Source organism: Sciurus carolinensis, chromosome 6 (assembly GCF_902686445.1).
Source record: "Sciurus carolinensis chromosome 6, mSciCar1.2, whole genome shotgun sequence".
NCBI lineage: Eukaryota > Metazoa > Chordata > Mammalia > Rodentia > Sciuridae > Sciurus > Sciurus carolinensis.
Window position 1 is genome coordinate 110,731,450 of NC_062218.1, and position 15,979 is coordinate 110,747,428.

A 15,979-nucleotide genomic window follows, 5' to 3' on the forward strand; every position below is an offset into this window, starting at 1 on the left:
CTCTGTTTAAAAATGCACACAGAATGATAATAGAATGAATTGGACATTATTACCCTATGTGCATATATGATTACACGACCTGTGTAACTCTACATCATGTGCAACCAGAAGAATGAGAAGTTATACTCCATTTACATAGGATGTGTCCAAATGCATTCTGCTGTCATGTATAACTAATTATAAAAAAAACTTTAGAAAATGCATACAGACATTAAGATTCACTTGGCAACTTTTCTCTGATGTGTCAATGAAATTTGTTAGCTTAATCAAGGGTACCACTTGTTAAGACATAGGTTATTTATTTTAGTAAATGAAAATCACAGTAGTAAAATAATTTCAAAACTAAGGAACAGTTGTGCATACCATTCAGAGTCCTTCCAAACCTGATGTATTCATACCTGATACAGCTACACCATAGACGTTTATTTCCTGTATGAAATCCAACATCCCAATAACATCGGCGACCTCTGTGGTTGCAACATTTTCTCCTTTCCATCTAAATGAAAGACAAATGGGCACCTAGTTTTAGTTTTAGTGCCTTGTATTTGGCTCCACGCAAACATCTAGTAACCAAAATTGCTATACTTTTCAAAACTAAAAGCGCTTCTAAGAAAGTACTTTGATTATAATTGAACAAAATCAGCATCTCTATGTTGGTTAAAGTTACTTTATCTAGATCTTGTTGGTATAAGTTACTCATTATTAAGCATTTTTTTGTGTGTGTGGTGCTGGGGATTGAATCCAGGGTCTTGTGCATGTGAGGCAAGCACTCTACCAACTGAGCTATAACCTCAGCCCATTAAGCATTTTATAATCTTTCATCAAAACAAAATAATAATGAAGATTGTCATTACAAAAATCTTTATTTTGTTAAAAAATAAGTATAAAATCTTTTCTATCTCTAGTGTGAATGATATAAAGAATTGACAAAAAAGTTATAGCTGTCTTTTAATATACTGACTTTGGTTCCTAAGTATTAACTCCTTAATTTCCTTTAATTCACATGAATAATTATTTTATTTTAATTCAAATAATTTTATATAAAGTGAGCTTATAACATGACACATAAAGGCAAGAAAATAAAAGTAAATTGTTTATTCATTTAAAATATTTGTTAAATATTTACTATATGTCTTCACTATTCTATGGTCATTGTTTAGTAAAGTAAAATAATTTTAGAGGCCTAAAATGATTTTAGGGAACTAAAAAAGGAAAAGGAAATAGAAGAAATGGAATTTTTCTTTTTCAATACTGTATCATCATATTAAGAGTTAGACCATATTTGACTAAACTGGTTTTCTGTTTTAACCCTACCACTTAGATGTCACATGTGTCAGTCTTCTATTCCAAAAGAGAGCTCATTGATTTGGACTTAGTTAATTCATTAAAATAATTATAAAATTTTACATCAAAAGTAAATTTATTGACCAGGTGTGGTGGTGCACATCTGTAATCCCAGTAACTAGGGAGGCTGAGGCAGGAAGATCTCGAGTTCAAAGCTACCCTCAGAAAAAGTAAGATGCTAAGCAACTCAGTGAGACCCTGTCTCTAAATAAAATACAAAATAGGGCTGGGGGTGTGGCTCAGTGCTTGAGTGCCACTAAGTTCAATACCTAATACCTCCCCAAGAGCCAAGAAATGCATTTATGGTTTAGTCTAGAAACAGATGACTGACAAAGTTTTAAATGGGAAGGCATTATGGAGATAAAAGGGCTCTGTCTGCCCTGAAAGCTAACAAGCATGTGGTCTCTGATGTTTCCATAGACACATGCTTCACAATTCCAGAACAAGCTGGGCATGCAATGGTGGTCCATACCTGAAAGTATCTCCAATACGGTCCCAAAAATAAAGGAAATTCTCCTGATCTTGGACCATTAGGTCTCCTGTGTTAAAGTAAACATCTCCCTTCTTAAAAACATCAAAGAGTAATTTATTTTGTGTGTGCCTATAAGACCCAGCATAACCAAAGAAGGGATTCTTTTTATTCACACGAGAAATGAGAAGTCCAGGTTCTCCTGAAAGACAAAAGGGCAATTTTGCAGTTATCCGATTAAAACTATTGTTACATACACTGTTCAGGTATCTAAATCACATCTCGCTTTCCTTTGAACTTTATTCTACTTGACATCACTTACCTTTGGCACCTGCCTCCTGTACAACCTTTCAGATTATCACAAACACACCACTTTATAAAAAAAACAATAAAAAGGGAGCTGAATATCAAGGAAAGATGCTTAAAACTTCTTTACTTTCTGAATTGACAGACAAAAGACTATTCTTACTTTAGATTTTATAGATTTTCATACAGACAATATTGACAATTAAATAAAACTCTACTAATCATTTTAATAAAATGATGATAGCAATATTTACTGAACTTTCACCAAGAGCTCTTTGCAATGGTCAACTAGTTTATTCTATGCAGAAATCTTTTGAATTTGATGTCATGGTATCTATTTTAGAGGAAATGAAATAGAGCCCAGGGAAGTGAGGTTGTGAAAATCAAAGAAAGAAATAGACCTTGAACTCAAATTAAGGTTTTTGTGTAAGTTGCTCTCTCCGATCTTATTGCCATGCTATTATAAATTTAAGAAAATGACTTATTCTTCTGGGATATTATTGTGGAACTCCTTGGTAAAAAAGAAATGAAAGATTGAAAAGATCTTCCATCTCATGACACCTGTTTAGTTCCAATTATATTTAGACACATTATTTGAAAAAATTTTTCCAATAAAACTTATTTAAATTAATCAAGATTTTGTTCAGCAATCTGCAAGGTAAAAGCTACTTCTAAAAAAGTTTGGTAAGAAGATAAGATGAAAGTATCAATCACTGCCCAGAAGTCTTTAAGGTCCCTAGCTCTGTCTGCTGTAAATCATTGCAGGACTACCTGATACATTAGACAGGGTTGCCTTCTGTCAAAGTGTAGAGCAATTTCTTGCATTTTATCACCTTTCTTCCTCTTACTCTTGTGGAAATTTTGGTTTCCAAGGGTACACATGCCACCTTCTCTGCTTCAACAACAGCTGTTTCATTCTTATTTGCAACATCATTGTCAGCACTAACACCATCAGTATCATCATCACCACGGGTAGACCTACGAGCATGCGCTGGGTACCAGTCACCACTCTGAGAGTGTTACATACCCCATCTAGTCCTCATCACAAACCTGCAAGAAAGGCCCTTCATTTTATAGGTGAAGAAACTGAGACAGAAAAGGTAATTTGTCCAAAGTCATACAGCTATCAAAGATAGGAGTTTGAGAATTTTGTTTACTTTTATAACCAGGCCCATTAGATTCTAAAGCTTCATGTCCACCCTCTATTCTGTTGGTCCGTATTCCCTATATTTCTGACTTTTCCAAGACTCTCATGTATACCTTAAAACGTATGTCCTTTTTTTGTCTTTTCTAGGACACAGGTATCAGTTTCTTCTTGGACAAACTAATTATTGCATGTTCTTACATAGGTTATGGTGTATTTATATCTTTCCTCTTTAGGCATAATTTGCATTGTAAGACACATTGCCCTAATGAAAAATATATCAAGTAGCTCTTAATGAGAATTTCAAAAGAGTGAACCAGATATTTGGGGTCAATCAGCTTTTTAAGTTCCAAAACCTGATATTGTTGTAATTGTAATAAGACATACTAAATAAAGGTATTTAAGTTCTTTACAATCTCTTCAGAAACTTCTTTTTTCTTCGACTATAAGAGTTGAATTAGAGAAACTCAAGATAAATACTCCTCAGGCTTAAAATTTAGAAATCTTCAAGGTTTGCTTTTTAATAAATAAATCTTACTTTTTCAATCTGTCAGCTAACAGAAATGGATGGGGAGGGGTTTGTAACCATTTTTTACACATTTGAAGTAAACATTTAGGAAGTCATCTCTGAAATGTAGTTTGAGGCAATAAATAGTAATATTGGACTGATTTATTTAGATCGCTAAACAATTGTGAGTGCACATTTATTTTCTAGTTTGATTCTATTCAGTTAATTGGGACACTTGATTTCATTAAAATTCCTAACCTAAAATTATAAGAAAGTCCATCTTGAGAGAGGAGGGAAGTGAGAGAGGAGAGACAAGAAGGGCAGAGGAAAGGAGGATAGGAGAGAAATGGAGGGGAGAAAAAGGGAGGGAAGAGGCAGAAGGTAATGAGCCACATGGATCTACAAACATCCATCTCATTTAATTGACAAAAACAGCTTCATGTAATAGATATTGTTATCTGTAGTTTACATAGGAAGAAACTGAGACTCAGATTTATTAACCTGCCCAGAGTTGCACGGTTTCTAAGTTTAAGAACCCAAATTTGAATCCAAGCTGGTCTGACTTCTCACTGTGTCCAGGAAGATACACAAATTATTTTTAATATTATTTGGTGGTATAGGATATTAGACATATGCCAATATTACAAACTAGAGATGATGAATTAAGAAAAATATGAACCAATTTCAATTTTAATAATTTTTCATCTGAGTAACTCAGTGAGGACTCTTAATATTTAATAATTTAATCTTTCCATCTGCCTTGAATTTCTAAATAAGTAAAACTACTCATTAGAACTAGTGATTCTTTCCTAACTTCAATAATAATTATAGAGGCTAGAAACCCTCCTTCATGAGATTTCTTCAAAATATGAGTTTTACCTTTTTTTACTTGGCTACACCAGTCCTGTTCATTTCTCAAAGGTTCATCTTTCTGAAAATCATACTTTATCAAGTGGAAATTGAAAAAAAGCTGTAAAAACAAAATCAAGAAAACAAAATATTTAGTTATTCATGTACATCCACTGGTAGTAGATCTTATCCTCAGTTGAAATAAATAATTAGAATATGAATTTATTAAAACAAGTCACTTTTACTGATGAAAAATTAATATTTGAAAATCACAATTGAAGGTATTAGTAAATAGCATGTTTTCTGTCTTTTACTTTCATTTCCTTTGTGTTTCACTTTGTCTCAGAAACTACTACTAAATTTTAAGCATGAATGGGTGATGTCAGGATACAGAGCAGTTTATGCGTTTAATTACATACTCTGCTAACTATAGGTGAAGGGATCATTTGTGCAGTCATTCAAAACATCTTAAAAAAAAAAAAAGATTCAACAGCACTAAAATATGATCTACATGAATGCCAGGATTTTGTTGCTTATTTTTTCCTCACAGTCTCTAGAAAGCTGACCAAATGCCTAAAAGGTATGACCAGTTCACAACTGCTTTGGCCTTCCCGCAAGGCCTTCTACACTACTGTTCCTAAATTAACATTTGACGTCTGTAGACCATTGGGGTCAGAGATGACAAATTTGTTAGAACGACCTCATCACATTGGTGTCTCCCTTCATTTCCAATATTTCTAGCTACTCTGCTCCCGTAATGTCCATGTTACCATGTTACACTGACACATAGGTCCACTAAATGTGATCCTGGGAGAGAACTACAGATGGGTTCAGTGTAACCCCTCATTTTATACATAAGAACTGAGGTTTTACTGACCAGTAAAGCACGTAATCTTCTTAAACTGAATTAGAAGATAGTCAACTAATATAGAGGTCATACAATGAAGTAAGAGAAAGTAGTAAGGAAAGACCGATATGGGGGGGGGGAGTAGGAGGAAAAGAGAAATTAATAAATAGAAAATGACTGTGAAAAGATAAATAAGATTAGAAAGTTAATGTAACAGTATCCTTTAGTATCAAGATTAAACACAGGACTAGGGAGATAGCTCAGTCGGTAAAGCGCTTGCCTTGCAAGCACAAGGCCATGGGTTCGATTCCCAGCATCACACACACACACAAAAAAAGATTAAACACAAACATTTTGAGCTTGGTAAAATCAGGGCATAACAAGAATCACAATTTGCTATTTGAATTAAAATATAAACCAGAGCAACTAATATCAATTGAGCAAAACACTATGCTGAGGGCTGTATTTCATATAAGCATCAAAATACTCTATGAGGTAGAAATTAGTATTATGCTAATAAGTATACTAATTATACTTCTAAGATTAGAGCCAATGGAAGAGGCAGCAGAGCAAATATTATAGTTGTTCTAGAGATACAGATGATTGGAATTCAAGCTCGTATCTTGTTGGTCTTTGTCTGTAATTGGAATAACTGGATATTGGCCACTTGCCTAATTGCTGGTAGAAAGAAAGAGTGCAGAAGTTCTGGAAATGCCAGTATCTTGATCAAACAATAGAGCTCTGTTCATTACTCATTTTTTGCTCTCCTGTTTCAGCATGCTTTATATTTTTGACCATTTTTCTAGCACCTTGTGATATCAGCTTTAGTGTTATTGCTTTTAGATTAACTTGGCAATGATGTGCATGGGTGAGATTCATTCCACAACAAATCACTGTTCAATGTGACTGCTATCAGATATAGAGGACTTGACGGTGAGACATTGGATAATTTCATAATTCAAGTGAAATTAAACATATGACAGCATCTTCTAGAAGTGGCCTAGGCCCAGCATTAACATTCAGCCAGAAGCATCTCCATTTTTTTTTCTTGCCTTTAACAGGTCACCATGAGATTACAATGACTGTGTTATAATAACATAAATAAAAGGAGATGCCACACTTTAAAATTGCCTGAAAGTACCTGCATATGTACCTGTCCAAAGCACCATGGCAGGGACTCCTGTTCATAACAGCCATGTAAATGGCTTCCCCAGAACTGTTGGGTCCACCCACACGTATATACAATGACCCTGGGAGTTCTCCCATATCCCTATATGCCTGGACATATTCAGATTTGTAAATGTATATATTGGAAAAGGAAAACAAAAATTATTTTCTTGATAAATACACAAGGAGACTCTGAGCCCAGAGAAGAGCAACTTGTTAAAGTAACAAAGTCAAATAGTGGTGCAGAGCTGAGATAGAACTGGGAGATGGGCCTCTGTGTAGAGAAGAATTTGACTTTGCCCTAAAAGGCCTTCTCCTTCAGCTTCTGGAAGGTAATCTCTAAGTCCCTGCAATGGTATTTTTAATAGGAACATATTCATTTGTCTATGAGATTTAAGCTAACTAGAGAGTAATAATATGGTTTATCAAGGGATCTTTAAGCCACACGAACAAGGTGATGTGGTAGGGACTTTTGATGATTCATTTTCACTTCCTGAGAAGCAGGAAATGGAGGTCAGTCATATAGACAGTCAACCAGATGAATATGACCAAGTCCCAAGAGAATTAGGACACCAGGCTCGGATGCGCTTCATTGTTGACAGTGCTCCCGGCATACTCTCACACATGATTTCCAGGATAGAAATGCCATTCCAATTCCAGGAGACAGGACTTCTACAAGCTATGCCCCTGGGACTCTCCAGGATCTGTGCTATGCACTTCCTTCTTGGTTGATTTTAATCTGTATCCTTTAGCTGTGATAAACTATAACCATGAGTATAGTAGCTTTCAGTGAGTTTTTCCAGTCCTTTAGCAAATTATCAAATCTAGGTATGATGTTAGGGAGTTCGAAAATTGCAGTTGATATCAAAAGTGAAGGTGGTCTTGAGTGGAATATTCCCTAATTTTGCAGTGGGTTAATTTTCCTTGTCCCTAAAAGATGTCTACTGTATGTGTGTGTACACATAGTACAGGGCCTCATACATGCTAAGCAAGTGCTTTTCCTGGTCATTTTAATTTTTTTTTTTTTTCCTGAGACAGTCTCACTAAGTTGTTCAGGCTGGCCTTGAACTGGTGACCTTTCTGCCTCAGCCTTCTAAGTAGCTGAGATAATAGATATATGCCACCACACCCTGCAAAGATGCCCACTTTTAAGATGACAAAAGAGCAAAATGAAAATATTAAGGAAATTAGCCTTTTCATTATTCCCATATTTTATCTCCATATTGTGTCTATGAATTTAGCACTATTAAAGATGAGAGAATCACCACTTATGCTTCCTACTCTCAACTCACCTAACCTAAAGTCAGCATTTGAATTATTTTATATTGTCAGGTTTTATATTTCTATTCTATTTGCAGACATAATTAGGAGCTGTTCAATCCTCTGTATTCAAATGGATTAAAATGCTGACCATCCAACCATTTAACTGAAGGTAATTCCTTCTTTCTAAGTTCACTTTTCCATTCTGGTTCACCAGAATGTTTCATTTAATGAATTTTTCAGAGAAGTGTTGATAAGTATTGCATTCTCTGATTTCTTAAAACTTTGAGAAAACCTCTGCCACCTTTACACTTGAAGAACAGCTTGGCAGAACTACAAAACTTAGGTGAAGACATGGCTTTCTGTCTGGTTTTGAGGACTTTGTTCTTGTTTTTAGAGAGATGCCTGAGCTATTTCTCACTTTCAACCCTGTTTCACTTTGTACATCCTTATTTTTTGGACCTCAATATCTCCTTCTCTTTCTTTAATTTTGTTCAATAATTTCACTGGAATATCCTTGTCTGATAATCATTCTGTACCATGTACTTTGACTAGAACATAGCGTGCAAGTCTTTAAGAAAGTTTTCTTATATTATGACTCAAATAATTATTTTCCCTTTGATCTTTTCTGCAGGAACACCAACTAAGCACATGTCAGATCATGTCTATGTTTATAAAATCTATCATTTTGCTTTATGTTATTTGCTTCCTTTTTATTATTTATTGTGTGTGGGCAACTCTTAAATCCAATCCATCTTGCTTCCTAACATTGTTTACAGTCCATTTAATGTGGTGTTCACTTTTGTAATATTTTCATTTTTCTTTGAACTGAGTATATTTGCTTTTCTGTTCCTTTTGTTGATTTATGTTTTCCATAAAACTTCCTCTCCCTAGAATTTTATTTTTAAAGAGAAGATTGTAATTTTTTGAGCCTATGGAAAAAATGTTTTCCTAAACATTTCTTGGCCATTTTGAAGTACTTGCTATTTTGATGTGCATTCATATTTTTCAGCTGCCTTTTATTTAGATTTATTCTCTCTCCCTTTTCAAGGTTTAGACCCTGTATGGATTTCATAGTTATCCCTTCCTGATTATTTTCCCTATGTGTAAATGTCATAGTACAGGCTGTCCTTAACTTTCTCTTGGGTCTGTCTCTCAAATATGTTGTCAACAAATGCTTTATGTTGTTTGCCTTGGGGATGTGAATGGGACACCATCCCTTGAGTTTTATGCATTTACATAGCAGGCATGGCTCATAAGGAGTATAGCTGAGTTATAGAAACTCTATGTCGCCTAATCTTTCTCCTTCTCTTATAACAATCTCCATCTGGGGGTTGATTCTGTTCTGAAGCAGTTAGCATAAGCCTCCATTGGGTTTAAATTTTAGAGATATACTTATCAAAACTCCCTACTTAACTATTAAACAATTACTGGAACTATTTTTTTCTGATTGCATGATAGATAACCAAACAACATATGGATGAAATAATAAAAGCACACTAGAATCCACATGGCATAGGTACAACTTCTTTCATTCCCAAATTTGGGGGGAAAGCTAAACTAAATGAGTTGAACATCAGAAGTTTTCCAAATAAATTTGAGACAATCATGATTTTTTATATTATTGACATTATTATAGTCTGAGAGGAAGAATTTAAACATTAGAAAATTATAATGAAGTCAAGTGAGTAATATAAAATACAACTCATCTTCATCTCACTCCCATTGGATGTTACTTTGGAATGACTCAGCTTCACAAAGGGGGCTTAATATGAAGACAAAATTTGTAATGGAAACACAATGTAATAAATTGAGATAATTAAATACAAGGAATATAAAACAGTAATATTGGCACTTATTTTCCAAAAAAGTATTTTTCTTTTGTATTTTTTTTTGGGGGGGTGCTGGCGATCGAACCCAGGGCCTTGTGCTTACCAGGAAAGCTCTCTACTGACTGAGCTATCTCCCCAGCCCCCAAAAAAGTATTTTTCTTTAGAACAAAAGTACATTTCTTAATTGTCAAATAGACTCTTATAATCCAAAAAGCATAAAAATAGTTGGCACCTTCTTTAGTTTTAAAATGTTAGTGTGATTTATACTAGCTTTGAATAGATAGCTTGTCTAAAAAAATGAGTCAATGCATCATGAGAAGCATATGGGTAAATTACTTTCAGGTACTGGAAAAAAATCCACAGACTAAAAAACCAAACACTTTTTTTTTCCTGCTTTCAGGTGTTCTCTGATGTAGGGCTGTTCATTTTACAGAGATTTTATTCAATGAAACTAAAAAAGCCAGGGATGCAAGGAATACAGATGCACTTAATTTGCATCATGGAATACTTAAAGGTCATTTCAAGCAATTTCAGAATGGTTTGAGTAGGGGGTTCTCTCACCAGAGAGGAAAACACAGCAGAGGAGAGAAATTATTGACTAGTGAAGGCTTTCTTCATGCACGTATACCTATGACAGCCCCCAGTCAGCCAACTTCTTTTCTTACACTATTCATGTCAACTTGGGAATCTGAAAGTGAGCTGAAAGTTTCTTCTCCTTTTCTATTTTCTGGAATAGTGTGTAAGATTCTAATCATTTCCTCTTCAAATGTTTATACTTAATAGGGAAACTATCTGGGCCAAGGGAAAGTTTGGGGTATAAATTCATTTTGTGTAGTGAGATAATTCTTGAATTAGTACAGATCAGTTGTATTTTTCTAGAAATTTTTCCAATTCATCTAATAATTTCAAATGTACAGATGTGAACCCATTCAATATATACTTATTATTGTCTTAATATGTAAAGTAACTGTCGTGATATTCCATTTTCCATTCCTAACATTGTCAGATAGAGAGAAAGTACAGGTAACCAGTCAAAATCTATTTCTTTACTTTAAAAAAATTACATTTGTAATTCTTTTGAAATTCCTTGCTAAATGTTTGTTTCCTATTTCATCAATTTCTGTTCTTTATTATTTCCTTCCTTTTATTTTCTTTCAGTTTATTTTAGTTGATTTTTATTAACAGAGATGGATACTTAGCTCCATCTAACTAATTTTCAGCTGTTCTTAACTGAGTTTTCAAATTGATATTTCATTATAATTTGACTCATAACATCTTCTATTTTCCATAATGATTTTTTGACCTAAGACAATTTAGAACAATTTTATTTCCAAATACGTAGATTATCTAGTTGTCCCTTTAAAAGTTTATTTTTAACTTCAACTGTTGCCAGACAGTTTGCCAGACATATACATTGTGATAGGTTGGAATTCCTTAAGTGGCCTTGTAATTTTTATTAAAGTTTTGTAAGTGCTTGAAAATAAGGGTATTTTACAGTTTTTAGATGCCTGGTTCTTTATATGTTGCTCAGTACCAGTATTTACTTATTGTATTATTTAAAGATTCTATGTCACTGAAGATTTGTTTACTTCCTCTTGAGTTTTTATCAATTTTGGTTTTATAAATTTTGAGACTGTTTTCTTTATTTTCACCTTTATTTTTAAAAAATACTATTGTTGAGTATAAAATATAGTTTAATTTGACAGTTATTTTCTCCATGTCAGTTGAAAATACATCTACTGTCTTGTTTTTCATTGTTGGTATTGGGCAATCAACACTCCTAAAAAGGTGATTTCCTTCATTGCTTTTAAGATTTTAGTGGTATCTCGATATAATTTTTAAAGAACCATACATTAGAAGCCTATATATAATTTTAAGTAGTATAAGCAATTAAAGTAGAACTGGTAGATTAAAAATACTAAAGGAAAATAGAAAGAGTAATATTAGTGTACATCAGGACCCTATGCTTACTGCTTTGACATCTTATCATTAAACTTAAAAGTGGTATTGTATCGTTATCCCCATATTAAAAATATGGAGGAAAAACATGAGCTATGAATGAGGTTCCCATAACCTATAACATCATAGTTCACCCACAGCCAATATTTATTTATAGAAGTTCCCAACTTAAAAGAAGTGATAATATTTACCATAATTTACAAGCACAGAGTCTAGAAAAGAGTCAACAGACGTCAATATATCTCTTTTATTATAAAAAAAAAAAAGAGTTGTACTTACTTTGTAAAAGAAATTTGTTCTTCCAACAGATCCAATTTTCCCTGTGTGGTTCATAAAGCAAATGTTCCCTTCAGTAGCTCCATAAAGTTCACACATCTTAATATTTCCAAACCTGTCTAAAAACTGTCTCCACACATCACTCCGTATACCATTTCCAACTGCCAGACGCACCTGATGATCCTTTTCACCTTTTCTCTGTTAGAAGAAAAGGTTTTATTTGTAATTAATTCCAGTTCCCACATTTTCTTTTGTTATTCTTATTATGTAAACAGCAAATATCTCAGAAATAAGCTGCATGTGTTAAACAATGGGAGAGAAGTGAAAATAAAAATCATGAGTCCAACAGCTAAAGAAAATTACACTGGCAATACAATACACTGTATTACAGCTTGTATTTCCCCATAGCTGGGAAAAGCTCTTTCTAAATTCCAGGTTGCTGAAGGCTATTTTTTCTTTTGGTAGACATCAGGTAAGAAAAAAAGCATATTTCAGGGAAAAAGCATTTCTTTTACAATATTGTAAACACATGGAAAATACTTGAGTTTATTCTCCCAGTTCTACATTTGTTAGCTGCATAATTATGAACAAGACATTGACTCCTTACTCTGATTCTCATATTCATATGTAAGAATAATAACACCTTTTTCACTTATGTACTGCAGCCTAACATGGAGTAAACAATAAATTGAGGCCATAGAATCAATGTAATATTTGGTTTGCAAATATTATGACAACTATGTGTAACTGTTATTTTAGAATGTGCAATAGTCTCACAATTGTATATTTAGTTCCTATTTTAGAAACAAAGGGAAAAAATAAGACTATATTTTGTCCTATAATCAATAAACACTGTTGATTAGCATGTATTATACACTGTCTTAAAATAGGAATAAGAATGTCTTATCGGAGTAGCCATAGTAAATTCAAAATTTGCTCAGAGCTACCTCCATCATCACCAAAAGTAATACAAAATAACCAGAAGTAATGATAAATCAGCAATTACAGTAAAATAGAGAAATTTTCTTGGTATTTATAATTTAAAATGATAAATTAATCATATTATTTGTCTCAATTTCTTCTCTGACCACCACTAGCCTGACTTTAAAGATTTTAATTTATGAATTCTCAAGAACAATTAAGCAAGTGAGAGGTAATTTGCAGGACTAAAAAATGAATAGATAAAAGGCACATAACTAAGCAGAATGAATAAGATTGATATCTAAGCCTATAGGTGAGCCATCAATAAATGATCCTGAAAAATGTCAAGCAAGCATCAGAAAAGAACGAGGAAAGCAGAGAGCCTGGAGTTTGTTTAGAACCAGGAGACATCCTAATTCAGACAATGTATCTGAGTCTGTCCTTGGCACACATTAGCCAAATACTAAAGAACTGATCTCTGGAGAAGACCAGTGAGACACATACTTGTTCCTGATGAGGAATCTACTGAAAACAGAAGAGTTAAGAAGAGGATGACTAAAGTGTTTTTACTGCTCTGACCTCAGAACTTTGGTACTCAGAAGTATAAACCAGAGCAGGAAACTGATGAGCTGTTATCACAAACTGATCAATACAAAAGAGTGACTCTTCAGAAGTACCTCAGTGCAATGGCTCGATGTTACCTCAGTCATTCTAGAATCCAACCCTTATGTCAACAAATTACATTCAGGAGCAGTCAGGTTTCTAGTACTTCATTCTGAGATATGATTAAGGCATAGATTTTTTTAAAAGGGTGAAAAATACATAAAAGGACTTAAAAAAGTGTATGAAATTTTAAAATCCATATCAACAGTCTTATAAAATAGTAAGAAAGATGGAAAAAAAATAATATCTGAAGATATTTTAACAAAATTTTCCAAAGTGATGGTAAAGTATCAAGCTACAGATTCAAGTTCTTAAACCTCAGATTGAACAAATACCAAGAAAATACACTTGGACATTTTCTGGTAAAATTTCTAAGAAGAAAAATGTGCAAAAATGAGAGAAAGAGAGAGTTTTGGGAATTTTAAAAGCAGTTAGAGGTTTATCAATTTCAAAGGAGACAGCATGACTACTTAGGTTGACCTTTCAACAATAACTACAAAACCTGAAGAAAATAAGAGAGTATCTTTAAGATATTGAAGAAAATAATCATCAAGATAGCATTTTATATTCAGTGAAAGTATCATTCATAACTAAAGACAAAAAACATGTTTCATATAAGTATAAACTAAAAAATAGGCTGGGGATGTAGCTCAGTAGAAGAGTACTTGCCTAGCATATCTGAGGCTCTAAAAATTAGGTTGGAATGTAATTCATGAGTACCACCAACCAACCTACCATCACACAACATTAAAAAAATTGTTTTCTTAGTAGAGGGGTACTAAATGGAATGCTAACATAAGTTTTTAACACAAGAGAAAAATAAAAAATGTCATACAGGAGCAAGCAAACAAACATTCTTTTAAAAAGTTGGAAGGGCTGAGGAGGACCAGAAAATTCAAATCTGGTACATGTGAATAAACATTGAGGCTTTAATGTTAAAATTACTCTTAGAATTTTAAATATGTAGCAATAGAGTAGATGATAAGAAAAACATAAAAGACTAAAGGTAGGTAAATGGAATTAAAGTGTTATAAAATCCTAGCAATGCCAAATAAGTAGAGAAGAGCTGTCTTAAGACAGAATGGAATAAGTGAATGCTGCATGCTTTAAAGGAATAAAAGCACTCAAGGAGAAACAGGAAAATAAAAGAAAAATATAAGAATGTATATCTAAAAAGCTAGTTATGAAATAATTTAAAATTATAAATTATAAAATATAAATTATAAATTATAAAAATATAATTTCAAAAGGATATAAGAAAACTGTGTGAGGAGACAAATAATGGATGAAACAAGTAGAAAAACATGATGGAAGATTTAAGCCAAAATATATCAGTAAACAGTTTAAACATAAACAGACTAAATACTACATAGAATAGATGTTCCAAATACATGAAAATATAAAGCTTAACTATTTGCTAATTATAAGAAACATATCTTAAATATCAGATGTTATAAAAATTAAGAATAGATGGATGGAAAAGACATGTCATACCTTCAGAACCCAAGAGCTGGCTATTATGACTACATTAATGCCAAACATGGTAGACTATAAATAAAGACACACATCTGTAGAAAAAGAGGGACATTTAATAATGATAAAAGACCCAATTAGCCAGAATGATAGCAATCCTATATTTCTAGTCATCTAACATAGTCAAAATATATAAAGCAAGATTAACAGCAATAAAAGGAGAAATAGATAAATCTGTTTTTAACTTATCTTTTCAGGTACTGATAAAACAAACAGGAAAAATAATCAAAAGAACAGAGAATTGTGAAGAAAATTTATCAGTTTCATCTAATTTATGTGCACACATAGTATGACAAATCACTGAAGAATACACATTCTCTTCAAATGCCCATAAAAACATTTAGTAAAACAGATCAATCATAGGTTGGGTCCTATCACAAATGTTAACCAAATTCAGAGTACTAAATTTTATTCAGAGTATATACTCTGACAATAAAATTAAGTCAGAAATCAATCACAAAAAGACAACTAGAAAATCTCCAAATGTTTGGATGATAATCCACACTACGTTAAACAACCTATGGCTAAAAAAAAAAAAAAAAAAAAAAAAAAAAAAATTGCCCTGGAAATTAGATTCTTTTTTTGGTACTGAGGATTGAACACAAGGGTAATTAAACACTTGACTATATTCTTAGTCCTTTTTACAAGATAGGATCTCGCTACATTGCTAAGGGTTTTGCTAAGTTGCTGAGGCTGGCTTGGAATTTTCAAACCTCCTACTCCAGCCTCCCAAGTCTCTGGGAGTACAGAAGTGCACAACCATATACCTGGCGGAAATTTAAAAAATAAAACAATAAAAATTAAAATATGCCACAAAAGCAATGCTTTGAGAAAAATTTATTGTTAGAAAAGAAATACTTAAAAAATGATCTCCATGCTCCCTTCCTCACTCCTCTCTCTC

The 15,979-nt window shown here is 33.0% G+C and overlaps 1 protein-coding gene across 5 annotated transcripts in view; it reads right to left on the reverse strand.

The window, feature by feature from the left end:
- The window catches only part of Slc27a6 (solute carrier family 27 member 6), a 54,620-nt gene that overhangs the window by 7,112 nt on the left and 31,529 nt on the right, over positions 1-15,979 (reverse strand). For 4 of the 5 annotated variants that reach the window (XM_047556084.1, XM_047556083.1, XM_047556082.1 and 1 more), the window contains exons 6-9: positions 11,965-12,159; positions 4,651-4,741; positions 1,817-2,015; positions 399-496 (exon numbers count right to left, since the gene is read on the reverse strand). In XM_047556084.1, the coding sequence (XP_047412040.1) occupies positions 399-496; positions 1,817-2,015; positions 4,651-4,741; positions 11,965-12,159 (583 nt within the window). Of the gene's footprint in view, positions 1-363; positions 497-1,816; positions 2,016-4,650; positions 4,742-11,964; positions 12,160-15,979 lie in introns of all 5 variants that reach the window. The other variant, XM_047556086.1, reaches the window with a different exon arrangement.